This window comes from Sander vitreus, chromosome 24 (genome assembly GCF_031162955.1).
Source record: "Sander vitreus isolate 19-12246 chromosome 24, sanVit1, whole genome shotgun sequence".
Classification (NCBI taxonomy): Eukaryota; Metazoa; Chordata; class Actinopteri; order Perciformes; family Percidae; genus Sander; species Sander vitreus.
The window spans coordinates 13,735,732-13,758,092 of record NC_135878.1 but is presented as its reverse complement, the minus strand read 5'-3'; the positions used below and the strand labels follow the sequence as shown (position 1 = coordinate 13,758,092).

Sequence of the window (22,361 nt, the reverse complement as noted above, 5' to 3'; positions counted from 1 at the left end):
GTAAGATCCTTTTTTAAATGAAATGAAATGAAAACATCCACCAGACTCCATGTAAATAAACAGTAAATTTCAGCATTGCAAAATACACTTCATTCAAAGTCGGACAGAAACAAAATAAAACTATGCAAAAGCCGTTTTGGGTCGTCTTTCCACTTTTCCAACCATCACAACTCTAGTTTTGGTTGACATAAACACACAGTTTACCGATATACTGTACATGTTTTCTGTTAAACAGGAGTCTGGTGGGGTTTAGCGCTAGCAACTTCAGAGCTGTTTCTGGTGAAACCAAAAGGTCTTAAAGAGGTTTTTAAAAGGTCTATCTCTGTAGGGATCCTTTCCGTAATGTTGTCAGACACTTAGAATAATAATCTAAGCCTTTAAGTGCAGTGGCAAAATGACCAATATAACATAAAAGCTATTCCACAATTTATACACTTTTTGTCTGGATTCCTCAGGCCAAAACAAACCTTTTCTAATAGCTTATCTTTTTTTTATTTGTTTATGGTGCAATACAAGTGAAGGACTTGGCCGGCCTGGTTCGGCCAGAGGAGGTAGAGGCACAGAAGCAGATTTTATTTTGTATATTTAAATTCATAGCTCTTGTTCTCGTTTTGCTTTTGCCCACTTTAGGCCACCACCAGGCCAATAAGTGCAATAGTGCGGCGGTTAACAGAAAGTGTTAACCGCCAAATATCTGTCAAAAGCCCAAATAACCCAGGTGAACAGGTGAAGCAATCAAATGTTATCACTTCCACTCAAACCGTGATGAAAACGTCCACCACCTACAATGTAAGTGCACAATATAATAATCAATAAATAATATAAATGAGACCATAAACAACACACAACATGTGGCTCCTACAAATGAGGTTATGAATAATATGAATGCCAGCACTAGCTGAGGCGGCATTCGCTGTGCTAAGTTTAAAAATAACAGCATAGAACCATACTACTATGGACGCCGCTTTCGCAGTGATGACGTTAGCCTAGCCACTACCGTGTCCTGCGAGGTCAATGGAGCAGCGTGTTGACACTAAAACACTTACTTCGACGAAATTGTGAATGTTTGGATTTAAATACATAAGTCACACTACTAGGAAGCTACAGAATGACATGAAAAACTCATAAAAACACAAACTCGCCCTTTAATCAACATTTAGGTAAATATAAGTATTGAACCGGACTCAGTATTAGCATCAGAAGACACCGGAAGTTAGAGGCCTCAGATCAGGATCTGGCCAAATAACCTTGGTTAATATCCCAAATGTTTACATGAGACCCCCACAAAAAAACCATAGTGGATAAAGATGGTGTATTTATTTTAAACACTTTCAAAAAATATATAAAATTCTGCCAATCTCTGTAATCCAATGTTGTCAGATACTTAGAATAATAATCTAAGCCTTTAGGTGGCAAAATAAAGCACTTTTTTTTTTTTCACTCTCTCAGCATCAAGATAGAATGAAGCTCAGGTTTCCTCACAGACTTTTTTTTTAGCTTGCTAGCAAACAATACAATGTTTTGTTATGAAATAGCTACAGGCTTACTGACTGTTTTTTAGCTAGTTAGCAAACAACGTATTTTGTTAAGGAATAGCTTCAGGCTAACTGTTTGTTTTAGCTAGCTAGCAAACAATGCAATGTTTTGTTAAGGGACCGTTCGGTATTTATGGAATGCACCACCGGAGGAAAATAGGGGAGGGTCATGTCTTTTTATTTTTTGTTGAGGGGAGGGTCATCCAACATTTTTTAGTCTGGGTGGGTAACTTTTTTATTCATGAAAAGAGCAAAAGGAGGAGCACTGCCCCCCTGGTGGCTGAAACGGGTAATTGCATTGTTTAAAAAATGAGTGGAATAATTACGTCTGGCATGACCAGATATTTTATAAATATCTTAAATAACACAAAACAACTAAATGGTGGTAGGTAATACATCAGATTTCATATACTGCTTTAGTAAAAAAAAATATTACCTGGCTGACGATGGGAGCAGCAGGATGCAAAAAAACGAAACTTACTGTTGCACTAGTCTGGACATCTTGCCGTGCCAACCTCGCAATAAAGGTTTCCTAAATGCCATGTATATAAATGTGATGTCAGCTTACTAATTGATTGCCGGTTCTGTGTAGATTTGGATTTGTATATGTTTATTCCACTTTGTTTAAACGGTGAAGTGGATTACTTTTTTTCCGTGTCAAAATATGGATCTTTTTTCTTTTGTTTGTCTTAACGTTTTATGGTGAGTTTGGAGAGGCATCTCAACAGACTGTAGGTCGAACACTGATTGTTCACCGTTACATTTTAGTTAAATTTAAGCGTCTGTCTATTGCGTTCCAAAACAGCCGTGCCGTGATTGGATTTCATAAGGGCGAATTGTTAAATTGTTACAGTGTAATTTAAAATCTGCTTTAAAAATAAACAATGACTGAGGAAGCCTAGTGACAAGTCCATAGCAAAAAGTGTTGAATTGTTATTTCCCATTGTCCTTTGCGGAATGGTCTCAATGTTTTATTGTTTTATTTCATGTGAATACTAATTTACTAGAGGAGTAACTTAGTATTTGAAGTAATGCAGTAATACATGAAGTGTACATTTAGTTTCCATGCTTATTGTGTTTCCATTGTGTTAGTGGGTCAAGTCTTTTTAGGTTAGAGGCCACAAAACTCCTCTGGTGGCCCCTTAATTAAATAACGAACAGTCCATAAGGAATAGCTACAGGCTAACTAACAGTTTTTTTTAGCTAGCTAGCAAACAATGCAACGTTTTGTTAAGGAATAGCTACAGGCTAACATTTTTTTTTTTTAGCTAGCTAGCAAACAATGCAACGTTTTGTTAAGGAATAGCTACAGGCTAACATTTTTTTAGCTAGCTAGCAAACAATGCAACGTTTTGTTAAAAGAAAGAACTCTGTTTTACAGACAGCAGCGGTTTTTGATTACATAGAAGCTGACTTCCTTAGGTTTTCACCATTACATTTTATTTGTTTACCCATTAAATTATGTAATTAAGAGTTTAATATGATTTAGAGAGGATTATTAATGCGTAAACAATGGATTGTAGTATAAGGTTTTGAACCGGACTCAGTATTGGCATTGGAAGACACCGGAAAGTAGAGGCCTCAGATCTGGAGCTGGCCAAATAACCTTGGTTAGGATATCCCTAATTTAAAACACTTTGAAACAAATCCTGCCAATCTCTGTAATCTAATGCTCTCAGGCAGAAACTCGCGGTGGATTATTATATAACAGACTTATCACAAATGTCATTTTAACTTGGAAGAAAAGTATCCTATGGTGGATTGCAGGTGCAGTAAAATGATTTCAACAACATATTTACTGTACATTAGGCCTGTGAAACTGACCAATCGAAGACAGACGTCAAATTCCTACGTTTTGTTCGGACATGTATTGAGCTATTGTTCAACAGAAGAGTTACCAGATCATTAACGCATGTCGAAGGTTTGAGAAAGGTTTAAGGCGTGCCATGTCTCAGCTGTCACAATAGTGTAAACGTGTGCTCTTTCAAAGCTATTGAAGTCAGTAGATACACTGACAGAGTAAGCGCCCATGTTGTCGATGAGAAGCCAGTCCCCAACATGCAACTCAGGGATCCAGTAGCCGTCAGTTATTTTGTCACAGCAGTCGCAGGTTGGACCCCAAATAACAGAGCAGTATCTCCGCTCGCTTCTGTCAACAACCTGTGTAGAGCACAGACATCAAAATAATGAATCCACATCACAGCATCCGACATAGTGTTACACTTTTTTTTTTTAAACAAACAATTCTCCTTTAGGTCTTTAGTTAACTTTAGCCATTGGGTAGTAACCATGCACAGATACTGTGGATAGCAAAAATTTGAAATCATTGGCATTGGACGTAATCTTGTGTTTTGCAGAATCGTCCAATATTGGCTTTCTCATGTGGCGATAGGGTTTAATATTTACCCTGTGAAGATACGGTTCAAGGTTGGAGTGAGCAGGGTCAAAAACAACGCAGCTCATGGAGCCGTACACTCCATCGTTAAGGTAGTACATCATCGTTCTCTCAGGGCTGTTTTCCCCACCGTCTGGAGAAAAAAATGCATGCATAATAATGAAAGTTATGAAAGTTTTTACGTTATAAAAATGGCAACTGTGCAATATTTTTGCAAAGATGTTGGAAATGATAGGAAACTCATTTTATCTATGGCCCACCAACTGTAACCAGGTATCTTGGGTTCTGCACAAAGTGACTTACTAACAGTGCTCAGTCAGTGGCTGAATGGCTGAATGGCCATTAATGAGGCTTCAAAAGACATATCTATACATTACCGCTATCTTCATCCATCTCATCAAAGATTACTCTTTTGGCAAAGACATTTGCTGCCAGTGTGAAGGCAGATTCCACGTAGTAGCGGCCTGGCTCTGCAATAATCTGCATCCCACAGTCAGGCGGGAAGAATTCATCCAGTGCTTCATTAATGACGACTGAAAACTAGAGGGGAAAACCACAGTGGGTTAATTGCATATTTCACAGGCATTAAGCTGGGTTTCCACAGGCAGCTGAAATGAAGGCAGAGAGGAGTGATTCAATTCATTCCCTGTGAGAACAGCGGTATGAGCGAAGTCCGCTGATGGTGGTGAAAATGCCCCGGATTTCCACCGCACTTCTCGCTCTCCCAAATTTGACTCTGATTCACTTTTAGCAGAGCAGTAGCCAATGAGAGGGCAGACTCGCAAACGTGCCTACAATATACTGTATGCTGTGTTTAAGATTCTGTGCAAATTAAAAGAACATGAATTTCCTATAGCTTACTTTATGATATGTCTCTGTACGACTGCAGGGATGTTAACAGTTAGCTTAGCAAAGGGTTGCCCAGGCAGTTGGTACAGGGTCAATCCAGACAGCTAGCTAGACTATCTGTCCAATCGGAGTTTGCTGTTGCACGACTAAAACAACTTTTGAACGTACACATGTTCCACCAAAACAAGTTCCTTCCTGAGGCTATTTTACAGCGGCACCGGGGCTCCGTTTGGCACTTAGCGGCACCCAAGACGATTGTGATTGGTTTAAAGAAATGCCAATAAACCCGAGCACGTTTTTCTACCGTTACAGAATGCTGTGTGGACTAGCCAGACCCTCCTCCACAGCGCTGTGCAGGAAGGTCTGGCAATGCGAGACTAGTTTATTAATGCCTGCAGATCAGGTTTTATACAAATCAGCATGTCTTATGTTTGGGGGAGGTTATGGAAACTAAGAATCAACAACGTGCCACCGTAACCCGCCTACTGCTACGAAAGCGCAAGAAACCACGTGGCTGTAGCAGAGAACAAATTAAAGGGCAACGGTTTGTTCTGTGGACGCTCTGTGGACATGAACATTTAGTGTGACAGTCCTTAGCACTGAGCTAAACTCTAAGCCTGCCCATTTTTTAGTGGTCCGATCAGAGGCTAAAGTACAGAGGCAGAAGCTAAAGGCGCTCCAACGTCCGTTTCACTGGGACTTTAAGGGAAAACAGGAAAGGGGTTGTGTAAGATGTAGTAATTATGCTGTGTTCCAGACACAATTTTTAGCCTGTAAGTTACAATTTCAAGTCACGACTCACGACTTGGTAGCGTTCTAGGCAAAGTCACCACAAACCCTTCTAACTAACGCTAGCTAACGCTGCAGTTACCTAATGCTGCGGCTACCTAACGTTGACATTAGCTAGCGCTAGCTGATACTAGCGGTTTCTAGTAAGCGACATATTTTGGGTTTCATTTAATAAACATAACCTGTAGTAGTACACAATCGTATGTGTATTGTTTTGATTACAATGTGCGGAATTACTTTACGTTGCCTATTTATGTCTATTCATTTCTATTTCTCACCGTTAATCACCGGCGTCTGTATAGCATCAACAGGGGTCGCCATTGTTGTTTATGTGTGTGTGACGTCAAAAACTGTAACTGGGAGTACAACGATCTGGTACGAGTTCACTAGTAGCAAGTTACGGGTTTGACTGCCGTTCCAGGGTGCTTTCAAGGGTAGAAGGTTGTGAAAACACGAGTTACGGGTTGCCTGGAATGCAGCATTAGTTCTGCTCTCTCATCCTGTAGGGGACACCAGGGACGGTTGTAACACTTTTTGCAATTTTCCCAATAAATCAAGAACCATTTACACTGCAATAGCCAATTTGCTATATTATATACAATACTTTGTCACCTACTGGAAAAATGCATTTGAATGGTTTTATGAAATATGTGCAGGATGCAAAACAGATTTGAATACAGTTACTCTACTGTTACAACCGTCCCAGTGTTCAGGGACGGTTGTAACATGTATGAAATACATCTAAGTAATCAATCAAATACTCAAAATGAGAACGTATTTATCATTGACAAGTTTGTAACTAGTACATTTTAAAATTAATATTTCCTAGGCTGCTATCTATCTATCTATCTATCTATCTATCTATCTATCTATCTATCTATCTATCTTATCACTTTTCATCTCTTGTTGACATTACTCAATCTCTTGATTGAATAATGTTAGACATTTAGATTTTTAGCTTGCATAGCATTTTTCAAATTTTACCTCTTCAAATTTCCCTTGAAAGTCCCCAATCGCAGAGAATCCTCCACCAATATCCAAGAGTCTCATCTGGAATCCAAGCAAATTCTGAAAAAAAGATCAATCAAAAATGGTTTACTGTTAGCACACGCCAGTGGTGGAAGAAGTACTCACGCCCCTTTTTTATTTAAGTAAAACATTGTGAAAATACTTTACTAAAAGTAAAAGTCCTGCATTAAAAAACGTACTAAAGTAAAAGTATTATCAGCAACATTGACACAGTTACAGTACTCATTATATAATTTATAGCCACTGTGTGCAACATCTGAAACTTGAAAAGCGGTTTTGCGACACCACTGCGAATCATCAACCAAAAATTTGACAAAGAATTTCATTTCAGTTCTTGTGTTCTAACTGCTGTGACGCTGACTTACCGCTATGTCAAAGACGTGTCGGGCATCTGCAACGGCCTGTGTGAACGCAGAGCCTCCGGTGCACCCGCTGCCTACGTGAAAGCTGATCCCGATGATCTCTGAGCCCAGCTCTCCAGCGCGTTCCAGCAGCTTGCCAACTGACACCAGTCTGGCTCCGAACTTTGAACTGAGTTTTATCAGGGATTTGGAGTCATCCACTGCGATACGGAGCACCAGTCTAGAAAGTGATTCAATAACTTAATCAATACTCTTAAAGGGTAACTACCGTTTTTTTTCCCCAATCTGAACCCTATTTTCCTATGTTTTTGTGTCTAAGTGACTGATGGTAACAACAATCTTTGACGTTGGTCCAGTATTAAGCGAGATCGCTGCAGTCGGCAGCGGCGAAACAAGCTACAATGTAAGTTAATAGGGCAATTGTGCAGCTTGTATTTACCTTCACAAAAGTGCTCATTTTGCCACTGACAGACTCAGATTAATATTCTAAGTGTCTGACAACATTATGGAAAGGATTTCTAAGGAGGGCGACCTTTCTGTTAAAGAGTAAGATCCTTTTTTTAAACATGAAAACATCCGCAAAATTGCATTCGCTAAACCCACCAGACTCCATGTAAATAAACTGTAATTTTAGCATCATAAATTACACTTCATTCAAAGTCAACAGCAACAAAATAAAACAATAAAAAACATTATGGGTCGTCTTTCCACTTTTCCAACCATCACAACTCCAGTTCTGGTTGAAATAAATAAATAAATAGTTTACAGATTTACATGTGAAAATATGTTGGCCCTATACCCGCTAAAAGTATTGCTTTTTTAAATGGAGTCTGGTGAGTTTTGTGCTAGCGACCTCAGAGCTGTTTCTGGTTAAACAGAAAGGTCTCGAAGAGTTTTTAAAGGTCTAGCTCTGAAGGGATCCTTTCCATAATGTTGTCAGACACTTAGAATATTAATCTGAGCCTGTCAGTGGCAAAATGAACACTTTTGTGAAGGTAAATACAAGCTGGACAATTGCCCCATTAATTTAAATTGTAGCTTGCAGACTGCAGCGATCTCGCTTAATACTGGACCAATGTCAAAGATTGTTGCTCCCATCAGTCACTTAGACACAACAACCTAAGAAAATAGGGTTAAAAACAAAAAAATGATAGTTACCCTTTTAACAAGAATTTACACTCAATGTAGAAAGCAAAAGTATCAGTCGTCGTTCACCTACTTGGCTTTGGGGTGACAGAGAGATATTTTCAGGAGTTCATCCTCATTATCAAAAGTCATCATATCTACTCCATGAGCACAGGCGTATTTGGTGTGCGACATTGGTTTGGTCGTATGTGCGTAAATGATTTTATCGGGTGTCACCCCGAGGGAGAGGGTCATCTGGATCTCGCCCTGTGTTTGACCAAAACGTGTCAAATGATCAAAGGTGAGAGGGACACAACCTTTCTCCATAACAAAGAAACCAAGACGGCAAGTTATTCTTTTTTTTAATTCTTCATCTTACCTTGCTAGCACAGTCGAAACCTGTGTCCAGAGCACTCATCATCCTCAAAACTGCCGCTGTGTTGTTGCACTTCACCGCATAGAAAGGCTTGACTCGAGGTAAGTTAGCAAGCCATCTGAGGTGCCTCTCGTATATGCTATCTAGATTTGCCACATAGAATGGCTCTTCATTGTCCTAAATGAATAAAGCAAAGCACATTTTGTATTGAAAAGAATCGTGACTATCCAGCAATACTTTTACACAATTACACAGAGATTCATAGTTCGGGAAAACTTTAGGGACACGATGTCCCTGATACTTACCACTTGACCGAGCTCTTTTATTTTATTGTCTATGACATCTTTGACGGTCCTTCCGTTGTCCAAAATGTCAATGTCACAATTCTCAGGGGACAAAACATGCACGCCCAATTCATTTTTATTCATTGTTCCTGCAAGGGATGACAAGCAGTAAAAGACAAAAGCATAGAATTATTGTTAATGTAAGGCTGGATCATGATCCCAATCAGCAATGTCCTTCTTAGTTCGTAGCCATTTGTCTAGATTATGCCATGCTAATAGTAGTCAAAAACCCAAACTGTAGGCCCATATGCCTCACACATTACATCACACTAAACATCACCCGGAGTTTGTTCATCTTACCACGGTCCATGCCCCTCGATATGTCGCAACCCTGAAAATATCAAAATAGTATATGTTATCGCAGCCTTTCTATAACACACATAAACTGGATGTAAGTTTGACAGTAAGTACTAACACACGTCCAGCTAACACTCATGAGAACATGCTGATTTTGTTCGGTCAGTCTTGGCTTAACCCCGCCCACCATTTCAAAACCAACAAAGAACATATTTACCTTGAAAAAAAACAATTATTTGTCTCATTAAATAGACACAAAGGTCAGGTTTTAAGCAAGCTGCCAGAGGCATTGTAGTTGTTACATCATGTACGTGGTTATGGGGAAATCAATGAACTAAGCGTGCCCTGTCCCAGTTGGGCAGGGGCGGCCGGAGCGGGGGACGGGGACGCACTACATTTTGGAATTCTTTATACTGTGAACACTTGCACACTCTCCGAAACTGGGAGCTGGTTCCAAAGGAGAGGAGCCTTGTAGCCGAAGGCTCTGGCTCCCATTCTACTTTAACAGTGGTGTAGTCTAATGTATTGTAGCTGGTATACTGTCCTGTATAGATATACAGTATTGGCCAGAATCTGCCTTTTGGTGGTGGTGGTAGTGGTAGTGGTGGGGGGGCATATCATAGTGGGGGGTCTGGGTGTCCTCCCCAGGCCAGTTTTGAGTATCAACGACTTCATTTCCTGTATTCGGATACACTTTTACGCACCTATTTACGGTGGAAATACCTTTATTCAGCCTATGTGAAGAAAGTAAATTGCAGATAACAATTCAAAATATATCAAAAATATAATGGAAAGTATGTTGTTACGTCTCATTGGGCATTTTTAAGTGGGTATATGGAAATCCTGGTGCTTTCTTAGTGGGTATACTGCGTATACCTGCGTATTACGTAGACTACACCGCTGTACTTCAGGAAATGAATGCAGTGAACGGGAGAAATATGATCTCTTTTCCTAGTTCTTGTCAGTGCATGTGCCGCAGCATTCTGGATCAACTGGAGAGTCTTAATTGAAGCAACCTGATAATAAGGAATTACAATCGGTCCTTAAAGTTTGTTTTGTGAGGGCCGTTGAAGGACACATCCTGATGAAAGATAACTCCGAGATTCCTTACAGTGGTGCTGGAGGCCAGGGCGATGCAAGGCAAGGCTCACAGTGTTAACACATGAATCATCAAGTAAACAGAAGGTACAAATACAAATAATCAGGTCATCAAAAGACCATCAATTCAGGCCATCACTGTATGTTGCGAAGACTATCGGCCATTTAAATGATTACGTTTTTATCAAGTTTCACACTGAACGTAGAAGCAATTATTTAATAAATTGTGTATTTTGTGTGTTGTATTTGTTTGGCAGTCGAGTTCAAACATCAACAATTTCGCCTTCTACGCCTTCAACTTTTCCTGCTACAGATTTCCGACTGTGGTAAGAAAGCACAAGGGAGGCACTTTGTTTCTCCGACTATGCCTCTAAAGTCGGTACTCGCTCCAACGCTAATCACCGTCATTTCCTCACTTGCTCTACGACACTCCCTAGCATACACATATGCCTGCTTTTAAAGCTCTTAAAGAGATACCCTACAACGATGCAGACACCGGCGAACAAGTATAAACCTCAGGTCACTTACGTGGGCTACTACGGAAGCTCTGTGGAGAGCCCCTGCAGAACCAGAAATCCCACTTAAGCGGGCAGTCGCAATATCCGCTAGAGAAGAGTTGCTGAGTCGCCCTTCTTTCAGTAGGCCATGCTGAGAGCTGATCTGGACCCACCTGCTGAGAGATGCAGTAGAGCCGTTGCTCATTCCGGAGTGAAGGAAGAGCCAAGAACAACAGCAGTTGTTGCCTTTATAGGGATGGTGATATGGCAGCACTTCAAACTTGCGTGTGTGTGTGTGTGTGTGTGAAGACTGTAGAGTTTGCTGGGAGACTGAGTTGGGTGACTGTTCCTTATGACTACAGAACAGCTGCCATTTTGGAGAGGGCTGGGGGTCGCATGGATCGGCTGTTTAATTTCCCAACAACTTGTAGGTTACAATAATGAACAAGTTACCGTTGGAGTTCCATGGATCCCAACAAAGAGATTAACTTCAATCATGTTCAAGACATTTTAAAGCCTAAAGTTTAGGTAAAGGCCTAAAGTAAAGGCGCCCCGAGCAGTTGGGGGTTTGGTGCCTTGCTCAAGAGCACCTTGGCAGTGCCCAGGAGGTGAACTGGCACCTCTCCAGCTACCAGTCCACCACCATACTTTGGTCCATATGGGGACTTGAACCAGCAAACCCTCCGGTTCCCAACGCAAACTCCCTACTGACTGAGCTTTTTTTTTAACATTAATGTGTGTTCCCCCAGCCTGCCTATGGTCCCCCAGTGGCTAGAAATGGCGATAGGTGTAAACTCTGGGTATCCTGCTCTGCCTTTGAGAAAATGAAAGCTCAGATGGGCCGATCTGGAATCTTCCCTTCATGACATACCTTCCCTTTCTCTGCTTTGCCCGCCCAGAGAATTTGGCCTTTCCCATGAGAAAGAGAGACATCATGGCTTGAAAACAAGCGAAGCGTGGCAATTGGTCAAGGCCACACCCCCATTCTGAGTTGATTTACCCTGAGATGGGAAACTCTGAGTTTTTGGTTCCAGAACAGCTGATTTGAGTTGGTTCAATGAACTCAGAGTAGGTTCACTCAGAGTTAAGCGCGTGCACCACCACTATAAAAAGGCAAGCATGAATGTAGCAATGATACTACGATTCACCATGGTAACAACCACAAACAAACTGGTCGGCGGAAATAGTCATGCGCACATACAGCGAGTTTGAACATATATTTCGTTAAAACAGCAACACAGCGGCTGCTGTAAAAGAGAGAGTATTTGTGTGGGAGAAAATTGCTGCAAGAGAAAATGCGCAAGTTCCAGTATAGTGTATTAAATTCATATTTAATCATAATACAATATTACTGGTGAAATGAATGTATTGAACCTAGAATTGTTTTCATTTAGATGCAATCCTGCGGGCGAAAAAGTCCTAGGCCTACTGCTCCCATTCTCCACGTCACCAATGTTGTAAAGAAAACTGCCGTTTGCAAAAAAAACGTAATGTCACACAAAGAATGTGCTGGGATGTAAGAGCATGTCCACGATGGGTAACGTTCGTGATATGAGGATGGATAAGGTTATGTAGGCTACATAACTGATAGACTGGGAAGAAAAACCATACCGCTCAAATAGGTAGACTACTATCTGGAAATGAAAATGCATCTATAGTCGGGGCCTCAATATCATCTCCAGCATTATATGGATCACTAATGTTTAATCGATCAAGTTTTGCTGTATAGCTGCCTATGTCTTTTGAATTAAAGTGCGCAGTGAACTCGGATGGGTTGAAATCCGTGCTGGCGGTGTTCATTTTTGCTACTTTCCTGCCAAAATGGCGGCGTAAACAGTCAAGTCACGTGACGCCCGGAGCTCTATAGTTGTCCTCAGGGTTGGACTCTTATGAATCCTGAACATTTTTGAGCCGATTGGGCAGTGTACACTTGAGTTACACCCACTTTCTGTTTCGTTGGCGAAACGCACAAAATGGCCGTCCCACCACGACCGTGCCCTATGACGAAAGATTTTTCTTTTAACAACTTTTCATCTTCAACGTCTTAAGATGGCACAGACCAAATTTTAAGTCGATCGGATCAAATCTCTAGGAGGGGTTCGTTAAAGTACGACGTGGAAATTGCCAAAAACGCACTAATTTTGAGCTTTCAATTCAAAATGGTGGACTTCCTGTTGGGTTAAAGGATATCGTTCCAATGACATTTTTTAGTTCTTCTTCATTAGTCTACGTCAGTGTAACGCGCTACTACTGAAAATGTGGTAACAAAATGTAGTTCCTTTTTCAGTTCGACGCAACGTTACTTTTTCCCAGGGACAGATTTGACAGCGACACTGCCTTCTCACAAGCTCCACACGGGACGCGACAGAGGCTGGTAGCAGAGCAATCATGGCAAGTGAGAAGCAGCCAAAGCTAACTTTTAAGAGCGTTTTAAGCTTCGTGGCTTTTTGCTGGACGGCGCTCTGAGCCAGGAAGACACAAAGCTGACAACCTCACAGATGAATGCGGTGGAGATGGGCTCCTACATACACACAGTGGACTGCTGTGGACTTGTGTCGGTTGCACGGACACGCAAGAAAAGCTGCATGTGTCTACATCAATGCACGGACCATCATGGCTGCGCGACCGGTACAAGTCGATACAGACATTACATAGTATACACTAACACTGTGTAATGCCGATAACCTGCCGATGTGCAGCTGATGTGCATTCAACCCACGCTAGACTCGCTCATAATGAATCAGACTCTGTGAGTCAGTGGCGTAATGAGCCAACACCGGGCCCCTAAGCAGGATTATCAAGGCGGGCCCCCCTACTACAGCACGTGATGATGGCGCAATGTCCACGAGTAGGCTACCATCAATAGGACAGGATGGGATCATAGAGACACAGCATATAAGAGTCCTCTCTTACAGTCCTCAATTTAGGTCATCATGTACGTCTCATCTCCGGTTTTTCCTGCATCCACCGTGTGTGATTTTGTGTGTGTGTGTGTGTGTGTGTGTGTGTGTGATGTGTGTGTGTGTCAGTCGCAGGGGGAACTCAGCAGCCCCGCCCGCTGCAGAGATCAGACAGGATGTAAACAGCAGCAGCTTTCAGTGACTTTAGAGTGAAAAAAACGTTACAGCGTACATTGATGTTAAAATGTTTACAGGTTGGCAGGACGGTCTGAAATGTTCTGCACGGTCTTTCGTTGTACGTTTTGTTGGTAAACGTGAGATGTTCGAGTCACACACGTGAAGAGAACGGTCTCTGAAACAAGGAAATGAATTTGACCCGTTCTCACTCCCGCTTGGTCAGTGGCCAAATGCGATAGGGGGCCCCGGCTGTCAATCAATATCTTCCAGTCACGCGGGCCCCTGATTGGTCCGGGCCCGTAAAGCACCGCTTACCCTGCTTACCGATAGTTACGCGTCTGCTGTGAGTAGAGAATCCAGTCTGCAGTGTAGTTCAGACACTTCACTGATAAACCAGAGATTGGCTTTATGGTCAAAGATAGTTTTTGTATAATTAGGGCCCGAGCGCCGACAGCGGCGAAGGCCCTATTGAAACTGAAGGAATTATTATTATTATTATTATTATTATTATTATTTTCTGCAAGTGAATTGACTTTTTGAGGGGCTTAACATATTCAAAAACTCACCAAAATTGGCGGTCGCATCAAGTCTGGTGAAAATTAACATATTTTAAGGGTTTCGGGAATAGGCGCACAAAAATGGCTCGCTAGCGCGCCCTACAAAATAAAAAAAAATTGAGCCCCTGCAGTGCGTTCATTGTGGACTCACGAAACTTGGTACACATATGTATCATGTCAAGATGTACAAAAAAAGCTCATTATAGCCATACCCTAAATCCAACAGGAAGTCCGCCATTTTGAATTGAAAGTTCGAAATCAGTGTGATTTTGGCCATTTCCACATGTCATACTTTAACGAACTCCTCCTAGAGATTTCATCCAATCAACTTCAAATTTGGTCTGTGTCATCTTAAGATGTTAAAGATGAAAAGTTATTAAAAGAAAAACTTTTTGTCATAGGGCGTGGCCGTGGCGGGGCGGCCATTTTGTGCTTTTCGCCACCGAAACAGGAAGTGGGTGTAACTTCACTGTACATCGTCCCACTGGCTCGAAACTTTTCATGATTCATGAGACTAACTCTGAGAACGTTTACCCAACAAAATTGACTCAAAGTCATAGTGCCCCCTAGTGGCAACAGGAAGTAGGCCTAAAAGTCAAGGTGCTATACTTTAACGAACTCCTCCTAGAGATTTCATCCAGCGGACTTTAAACTTGGTCTGTACCATCCCAACACCTTAAAGATGAAAAGTTATTAAAAGAAAAACTTTTCGTCAAACGGTGTGGGCGTGGTATGGCGGCCATTTTGAGTGTTTAGCGAAAGAGAAGAAAGAAAGTGGCTGTAACTACAGTGTACATTGTCATATCTGCTTGAAATTTCACACAATCAACAACAGTACAGGCCTGAGGACATATACAGGCCAATATTGACTTTTGGTCATAGCGCCCCCCGCTGGCAACAGGAAATCTGCCTTATATGACAAACCAATTTAAATGAAACTTAGAATGTGTGGTCTACATGTGATACTGAGCCGGCTCCTATAATATAACCACCCTCACTTACTCATGCCACGCCCCCTTTCATAACATTTGAACCGTTTAAGGTAGTCTTGTGTGAGGTGTCATTGAACTCAGCAGAGAGTTCCTTCTTCATTGGTGATGGTTTGCTCCGCCCCCTATGCTTAAGCCACGCCCCCTTTCATAACATTTTAACCATTTAAGGTTGACCCTTGTGTGAGGTATCATTGAACTCAGCAGAGACTTCCTTCTTCGATGGTGATGGTTTGGCCCACCCCCTATGTTTAAGCCACGCCCCCTTTCATAAATGCTGACCAATCTAAGGTAGAGTCTTGTGTGAGGCATCATTGAATTTAGAAGAGAGTTCCTTTTTAATTGGTGATGGTTTGACCCGCCCCCTATAATTTAGCCACGCCCCTTTACACAGCTAATGAACTGTATGACGTAGAGTCTTGTGTGAGGTATCGTTGAACTCAGCAGAGTTTGTTTTTGATTGGTGATGGTTTCGCCCGCCGCCTATGCTTAAGCCACGCCCCTTTCATAACATTTCAACCGTTTAAGGTAGACCTTTGTGTGAGGTATCATTGAACTCAGCAGATAATTCCTTATTCATTGGTGATGTTTTGTCCCGCCCCCCTATGCTTAAGCCACGTCTTATGTGAGGTATCAATGAACTCAGCAGAGAGTTTCTTTTTAATTGGTAAAGGTTTGCCCCCGACCCCTATTTATATTTATATATTTTTGTACGCCTACTCCCAAATCCCTTAAAATACATACATTTTTACCAGGCTTGATGCGAGTGCCAATTTTAGTGAGTTTTTGAGTATGTTAAGTCCCCTCAAAAAGGCGATTAATTTGCCGTAATAATAATAATTCCTTCCATTTCAATAGGGCCTTCGCTGCTGTCGGCGCTCGGGCCCTAATAATTAAAGCTGCAAGCAGCGTTGAACGGGCCCCCGCCCCTCACAGCACCTCGGGGGTACTGGTGGGGTGCCCAGGCGATTTACTTCAAATGTTGCACACGGCCTCAGCGGAGCACGGGGAACAGCAGTGCAGAGTTTCCTCTGATTCAGAATAACTGTTGCCAAGATACGCAACTCTTCCTGTTTTGACTGCCACCTTCACGAAGTTGGTCCTTTATAACGTGGACATTTTTTTAACTATCAAAATTCTTTTGATACATTTTTGTCATGAGGGTCAATCGAGTCTACGTTCAACATTTCGTGCAGATAGGATTAACGCTCTAGGAGGAGTTAGATAAAGTAGGTTTCGCATGGATTGCGATTTGGCTAATTAATAAAAAAATCCGTTTGGGGCCTAGCACTTTCATGCTCGGACCCTAATAATCCCTATAAAAACAATAGGTTTCTCGCACGTCACGCTAGGCACCGTTGGGAGAGAGATAAAAGTCTGGCGAAAGCAATGATGTGGTTTTTATGTTTGTGGTGTCAAATATATGCAAGACAGAGCAGGTAACAATCAGGGAACTGTCTGCGTCCTTCCAGATATTTCTTTTCATTGTTTCTATCGGCAGTTGATACGAACATATTTAAATCTTAAATCTCAGACCATACTGATATTGCACTATTCCTTCCCTCTTTTCAATTCAATTGTTATTGTATATTTTTTGTAAATTTCTAAATTCTAATGTATTGTTATATTGTATACTTAACAGTATTTTAGCCAAGTCCTCTTCAGTGTCCGGTCGTGTAGGCTGAGTGGACAACATGTACCATCTTTCTGTTGAACCACGTTTACACACAATTTCATTTTTAATTTTGATGCCATTGTCCATGTTCTACAGATGTCTGCCACTGCAGCCGATGTTGAGCGTACCCTGACTCTCCAAGCCAATCCACAACTGATAGGCTACTGCTGTGTCACATATGGAGTAGGCTCTAGAACACAAGTCATTCAGTCCAATTTCTCTCTTTCTGTATACAGTCATAATGTACAAACAACTTGGCTTGTGATCATGTTTTGTTTCTCATATCGATAACATTGCTTTCTCAAAATGAGATGATATGTAGCATGTACCCCCCAAAACATGTAGGCTAAGGACTGTAATGCAAGGTTAATAGAGCCGAGTTTAATATGAGTTACAATTTCCAAGCTGAACCACTTCTCACACCACTTTAACTTGAGCGTAGCCTCATGGTAGAGCGCTTCTTGGCTTCAGCTTGAAAAATTGCGCTTTCAACGCAGTCTGTCAATCACCGTTGCTTGCAGTCGCTATGGCGACAACACGTCATGGGCTTTGGTAATCTGATCTGCTGGATCTTTGAGTCGGTAGCCTATACCGCGGCGGCAGTCTGACGCTGCCTCTGTTTACATATTTGTGATCATCATATGTACATTGTATGTACTGGTGCTATTGTTGAATACATAGTGAATTCATATTTCTAAAATTGTATGAAGTTTGTTATTATTACACAATACTTTTTTCTGACCTTTTTGAATCTTGCCCCCTGACAAATAACCCATATTACAAAAAACTACTAAACTAACACTAAAACTAACAAAAACTAAACTAAAACTAAGCATTTTCAAAAAATGAAAAACTAAACTAGCAAACCCGCTTTAAAAATGAATTAAAACTAAACAGAATTTCTCATAGATCATATTTCTCCCGTTCTCCGCATTGGCTTCCTAAAGTAAAATGGGAGCAAGAGCCTTTGGCTACAAGGCTGCTCTCCTTTGGAACCAGCTCCCAGTTTCGGTTTGGGAGGCAGACACCGTCCCCACATTTAAAAGTAAGCTTAAAACTCTCCTCTGCGATAAGGGTTAGAGCTGGCTCAGGTTTGCCGTGGACCAGGTCTTAAGGCGTTTTTTCCATTACATTGTACCTGCTCGACTCGCCTCGCCTCCGTCGAGGTCGTACGGAGAGTGTGCAAGTGTTCACAGTGTAAAGAATTCCAAAATGTAGTGCGTCCCCGTCCCCCGCTCCCGCCGCCCCTGCCCGACTGGGACAGGGCACGCTTAGTTCATCGATTTCCACATAACCACGTACATGATGTAACAACTACAATGCCTCTGGCAGCTTGCTTAAAACCTGACCTGTGTGTCTATTTAATGAGACAAATAATTGTTTTTTTTCAAGGTAAATATGTTCTTTGTTGGTTTTGAAATGGTGGGCGGGGTTAAGCCAAGACTGTTTTATAGAAAGGCTGCGATAACACATAGTCCTCTGGGATAACATATCCCGGAAAGACTCCTTCTTCAGTCGGACGGCTTCCCTGACCACCGGTATCCACCACGGTGTTCGTGGGTTACCGCCCCTTGAGGCACCTAAGATCCTAAGACCACAGCTCCTCACCGCAGCTTCAGCAATGGAAACTTTGAACATTGTCCACTCGGGTTCAATGCCCCCAGCCTCCACAGGGATGCACGAAAAGCTCCGCCGGAGGTGTGAGTTGAAAGTCTGTCGGACAGGGGCCTCCTCCAGACGTTCCCAATTTACCCGCACTACCCGTTTGGGCTTACCAGGTCTGTCCAGAGTCTTCCCCCACCCCCTGACCCAACTCACCACCAGATGGTGATCGGTTGACAGCTCCGCCCCTCTCTTCACCCGAGTGTCCAAAACATATGGCCTCAGATCAGATGAAACGATTATAAAATTGATCATTGACCTTTGGCCTAGGGTGCTCTGGTACCAAGTACACTTATGAGCATCCCTATGTTCGAACATGGTGTTCGTTATAGACAATCCATGACTAGCACAGAAGTCCAACAACAAACAACCACTCTGGTTTAGATCAGGGAGGCCGTTCCTCCCAATCATGCCTCTCCATGTGTCTCCATCATTGCCCACGTGCGCGTTGAAGTCCCCCAGCAGAACTATGGAGTCCCCCACTGGAGCCCCATGCAGGACTCCACTCAAGGTCTCCAGGAAGGCTGAATACTCCGAACTCTTGTTTGGTGCATATGCACAAACAACAGTCAGAGTTTTCTCCCCCACAACCCACAGGCGTAGGGAGGCGACCCTCTCGTCCACCGGATTAAACTCCAAGTGAAGTTGAAGACGTAGAAGGCGAAATTGTTGATGTTTCAACTCGACTGCCAAACAAATACAACACACAAAATACACTATTTATTAAATAATTGCTTCTACGTTCAGTGTGAAACTTGATAAAAACGTAATCATTTAAATGGCCGATAGTCTTCGCAACATACAGTGATGGCCTGAATTGATGATCTTTTGATGACCTGATTATTTGTATTTGTACCTTCTGTTTACTTGATGATTCATGTGTTAACACTGTGAGCCTTGCCTTGCATCGCCCTGGCCTCCAGCACCACTGTAAGGAATCTCGGAGTTATCTTTCATCAGGATGTGTCCTTCAACGGCCCTCACAAAACAAACTTTAAGGACCGATTGTAATTCCTTATTATCAGGTTGCTTCAATTAAGACTCTCCAGTTGATCCAGAATGCTGGAGCACATGCACTGACAAGAACTAGGAAAAGAGATCATATTTCTCCCGTTCACTGCATTCATTTCCTGAAGTACAGCGGTGTAGTCTACGTAATACGCAGGTATACGCAGTATACCCACTAAGAAAGCGCCAGGATTTCCATATACCCACTTAAAAATGCCCAATGAGACGTAACAACATACTTTCCATTATATTTTTGATATATTTTGAATTGTCATCTGCAATTTACTTTCTTCACATAGGCTGAATAAAGGTATTTCCACCGTAAATAGGTGCGTAAAAGTGTATCCGAATACAGGAAATGAAGTCGTTGATACTCAAAACTGGCCTGGGAAGGACACCCAGACCCCCCACTATGATATGCCCCCACCACCAAAAGGCAGATTCTGGCCAATACTGTATATCTATACAGGACAGTATACCAGCTACAATACATTAGACTACACCACTGTTAAAGTAGAATGGGAGCCAGAGCCTTCGGCTACAAGGCTCCTCTCCTTTGGAACCAGCTCCCAGTTTCGGAGAGTGTGCAAGTGTTCACAGTATAAAGAATTCCAAAATGTAGTGCGTCCCCGTCCCCCGCTCCCGCCGCCCCTGCCCGACTGGGACAGGGCACGCTTAGTTCATTGATTTCCACATAACCACGTACATGATGTAACAACTACAATGCCTCTGGCAGCTTGCTTAAAACCTGACCTTTGTGTCTATTTAATGAGACAAATAATTGTTTTTTTTCAAGGTAAATATGTTCTTTGTTGGTTTTGAAATGGTGGGCGGGGTTAAGCCAAGACTGACCGAACAAAATCAGCATGTTCTCATGAGTGTTAGCTGGACGTGTGTTAGTACTTACTGTCAAACTTACATCCAGTTTATGTGTGTTATAGAAAGGCTGCGATAACACATATACTATTTTGATATTTTCAGGGTTGCGACATATCGAGGGGCATGGACCGTGGTAAGATGAATAATGTGTGAGGCATATGGGCCTACAGTTTGGGTTTTTGACTACTATTAGCATGGCATAATCTAGACAAATGGCTACGAACTAAGAAGGACATTGCTGATTGGGATCGTGATCCAGCCTTACATTAACAATAATTCTATGCTTTTGTCTTTTACTGCTTGTCATCCCTTGCAGGAACAATGAATAAAAATGAATTGGGCGTGCATGTTTTGTCCCCTGAGAATTGTGACATTGACATTTTGGACAACGGAAGGACCGTCAAAGATGTCATAGACAATAAAATAAAAGAGCTCGGTCAAGTGGTAAGTATCAGGGACATCGTGTCCCTAAAGTTTTCCCGAACTATGAATCTCTGTGTAATTGTGTAAAAGTATTGCTGGATAGTCAAGATTCTTTTCAATACAAAATGTGCTTTGCTTTATTCATTTAGGACAATGAAGAGCCATTCTATGTGGCAAATCTAGATAGCATATACGAGAGGCACCTCAGATGGCTTGCTAACTTACCTCGAGTCAAGCCTTTCTATGCGGTGAAGTGCAACAACACAGCGGCAGTTTTGAGGATGATGAGTGCTCTGGACACAGGTTTCGACTGTGCTAGCAAGGTAAGATGAAGAATTAAAAAAAAGAATAACTTGCCGTCTTGGTTTCTTTGTTATGGAGAAAGGTTGTGTCCCTCTCACCTTTGATCATTTGACACGTTTTGGTCAAACACAGGGCGAGATCCAGATGACCCTCTCCCTCGGGGTGACACCCGATAAAATCATTTACGCACATACGACCAAACCAATGTCGCACACCAAATACGCCTGTGCTCATGGAGTAGATATGATGACTTTTGATAATGAGGATGAACTCCTGAAAATATCTCTCTGTCACCCCAAAGCCAAGTAGGTGAACGACGACTGATACTTTTGCTTTCTACATTGAGTGTAAATTCTTGTTAAAAGGGTAACTATCGTTTTTTTTTGTTTTTAAACCCTATTTTCTTAGGTTTTTGTGTCTAAGTGACTGATGGGAGCAACAATCTTTGACATTGGTCCAGTATTAAGCGAGATCGCTGCAGTCGGCAGCGGCAAAACAAGCTACAATTTAAGTTAATATTGCAATTGTCCAGCTTGTATTTACCTTCACAAAAGTGCTCTTTTTGCCACTGACAGACTCAGATTAATATTCTAAGTGTCTGACAACATTATGGAAAGGATCCCTTCAGAGCTAGACCTTTAAAAACTCTTTGAGACCTTTCTGTTTAAACAGAAACAGCTCTGAGGTCGCTAGCACTAAACTCACCAGACTCCATTTAAAAAAAGCAATACTTTTAGCGTGTATAGGGCCAACATATTTTCACATGTAAATCTGTAAACTATGTGTTTATTTCAACCAAAACTAGTGTTGGGATGGTTGGAAAATTGGAAAGACGACCCAAAACGGTTTTATTTTGTTGCTGTCGATTTGAATGAAGTGTATTTTACGATTTTACGAACTTTGTGTTTATTTACATGGAGTCTGGTGGCTTAAGCGAACGCAATTTCGTGGATTTTTTTGTTTAAAAAAGGAACTTACTCTTAAACAGAAAGGTTGTCCTCTTTAGAAATCCTTTCCATAATGTTGTCAGACACTTAGAATATTAATCTGAGTCTGTCAGTGGCAAAATGAGCACTTTTGTGAAGGTAAATA

General features: G+C 41.9%; 2 protein-coding genes across 2 annotated transcripts in view; one reads left to right on the top strand and one right to left on the bottom strand.

Moving 5' to 3' along the window:
• Nucleotides 1–3,440: 3,440 nt before the first annotated feature.
• On the bottom strand, nt 3,441–9,114 carry LOC144512833 (ornithine decarboxylase-like). The gene is made up of 9 exons (XM_078243783.1): nt 9,105–9,114; nt 8,766–8,893; nt 8,464–8,637; nt 8,179–8,351; nt 6,963–7,179; nt 6,553–6,636; nt 4,308–4,470; nt 3,942–4,063; nt 3,441–3,695 (listed from the first exon to the last, which is right to left on the bottom strand). The coding sequence occupies exons 1-9, from the start codon at nt 9,112–9,114 to the stop codon at nt 3,441–3,443; spliced, it is 1,326 nt and encodes a 441-aa protein (XP_078099909.1).
• Nucleotides 9,115–20,666: 11,552 nt separating this feature from the next.
• The window catches only part of LOC144512533 (ornithine decarboxylase-like), a 13,086-nt gene continuing 11,391 nt past the window's right edge, over nt 20,667–22,361 (top strand). Inside the window, exons 1-4 of the mRNA XM_078243265.1 lie at nt 20,667–20,676; nt 20,860–20,987; nt 21,116–21,289; nt 21,402–21,574. Of these exons, the coding sequence (XP_078099391.1) occupies nt 20,667–20,676; nt 20,860–20,987; nt 21,116–21,289; nt 21,402–21,574 (485 nt within the window). The remainder of the gene's footprint in view (nt 20,677–20,859; nt 20,988–21,115; nt 21,290–21,401; nt 21,575–22,361) is intronic.

Bases quoted from the DNA above. Each gene is read 5' to 3' on its own strand.
- LOC144512833 (XM_078243783.1), bottom strand. The intron at 8,352-8,463 runs GTAAGATGAAGA...GGTCAAACACAG, and splicing joins GTTTCGACTGTGCTAGCAAG to GGCGAGATCCAGATGACCCT. The intron at 3,696-3,941 runs GTAAATATTAAA...TGCTCTACACAG, and splicing joins TTGAACCGTATCTTCACAGG to GTTGTTGACAGAAGCGAGCG.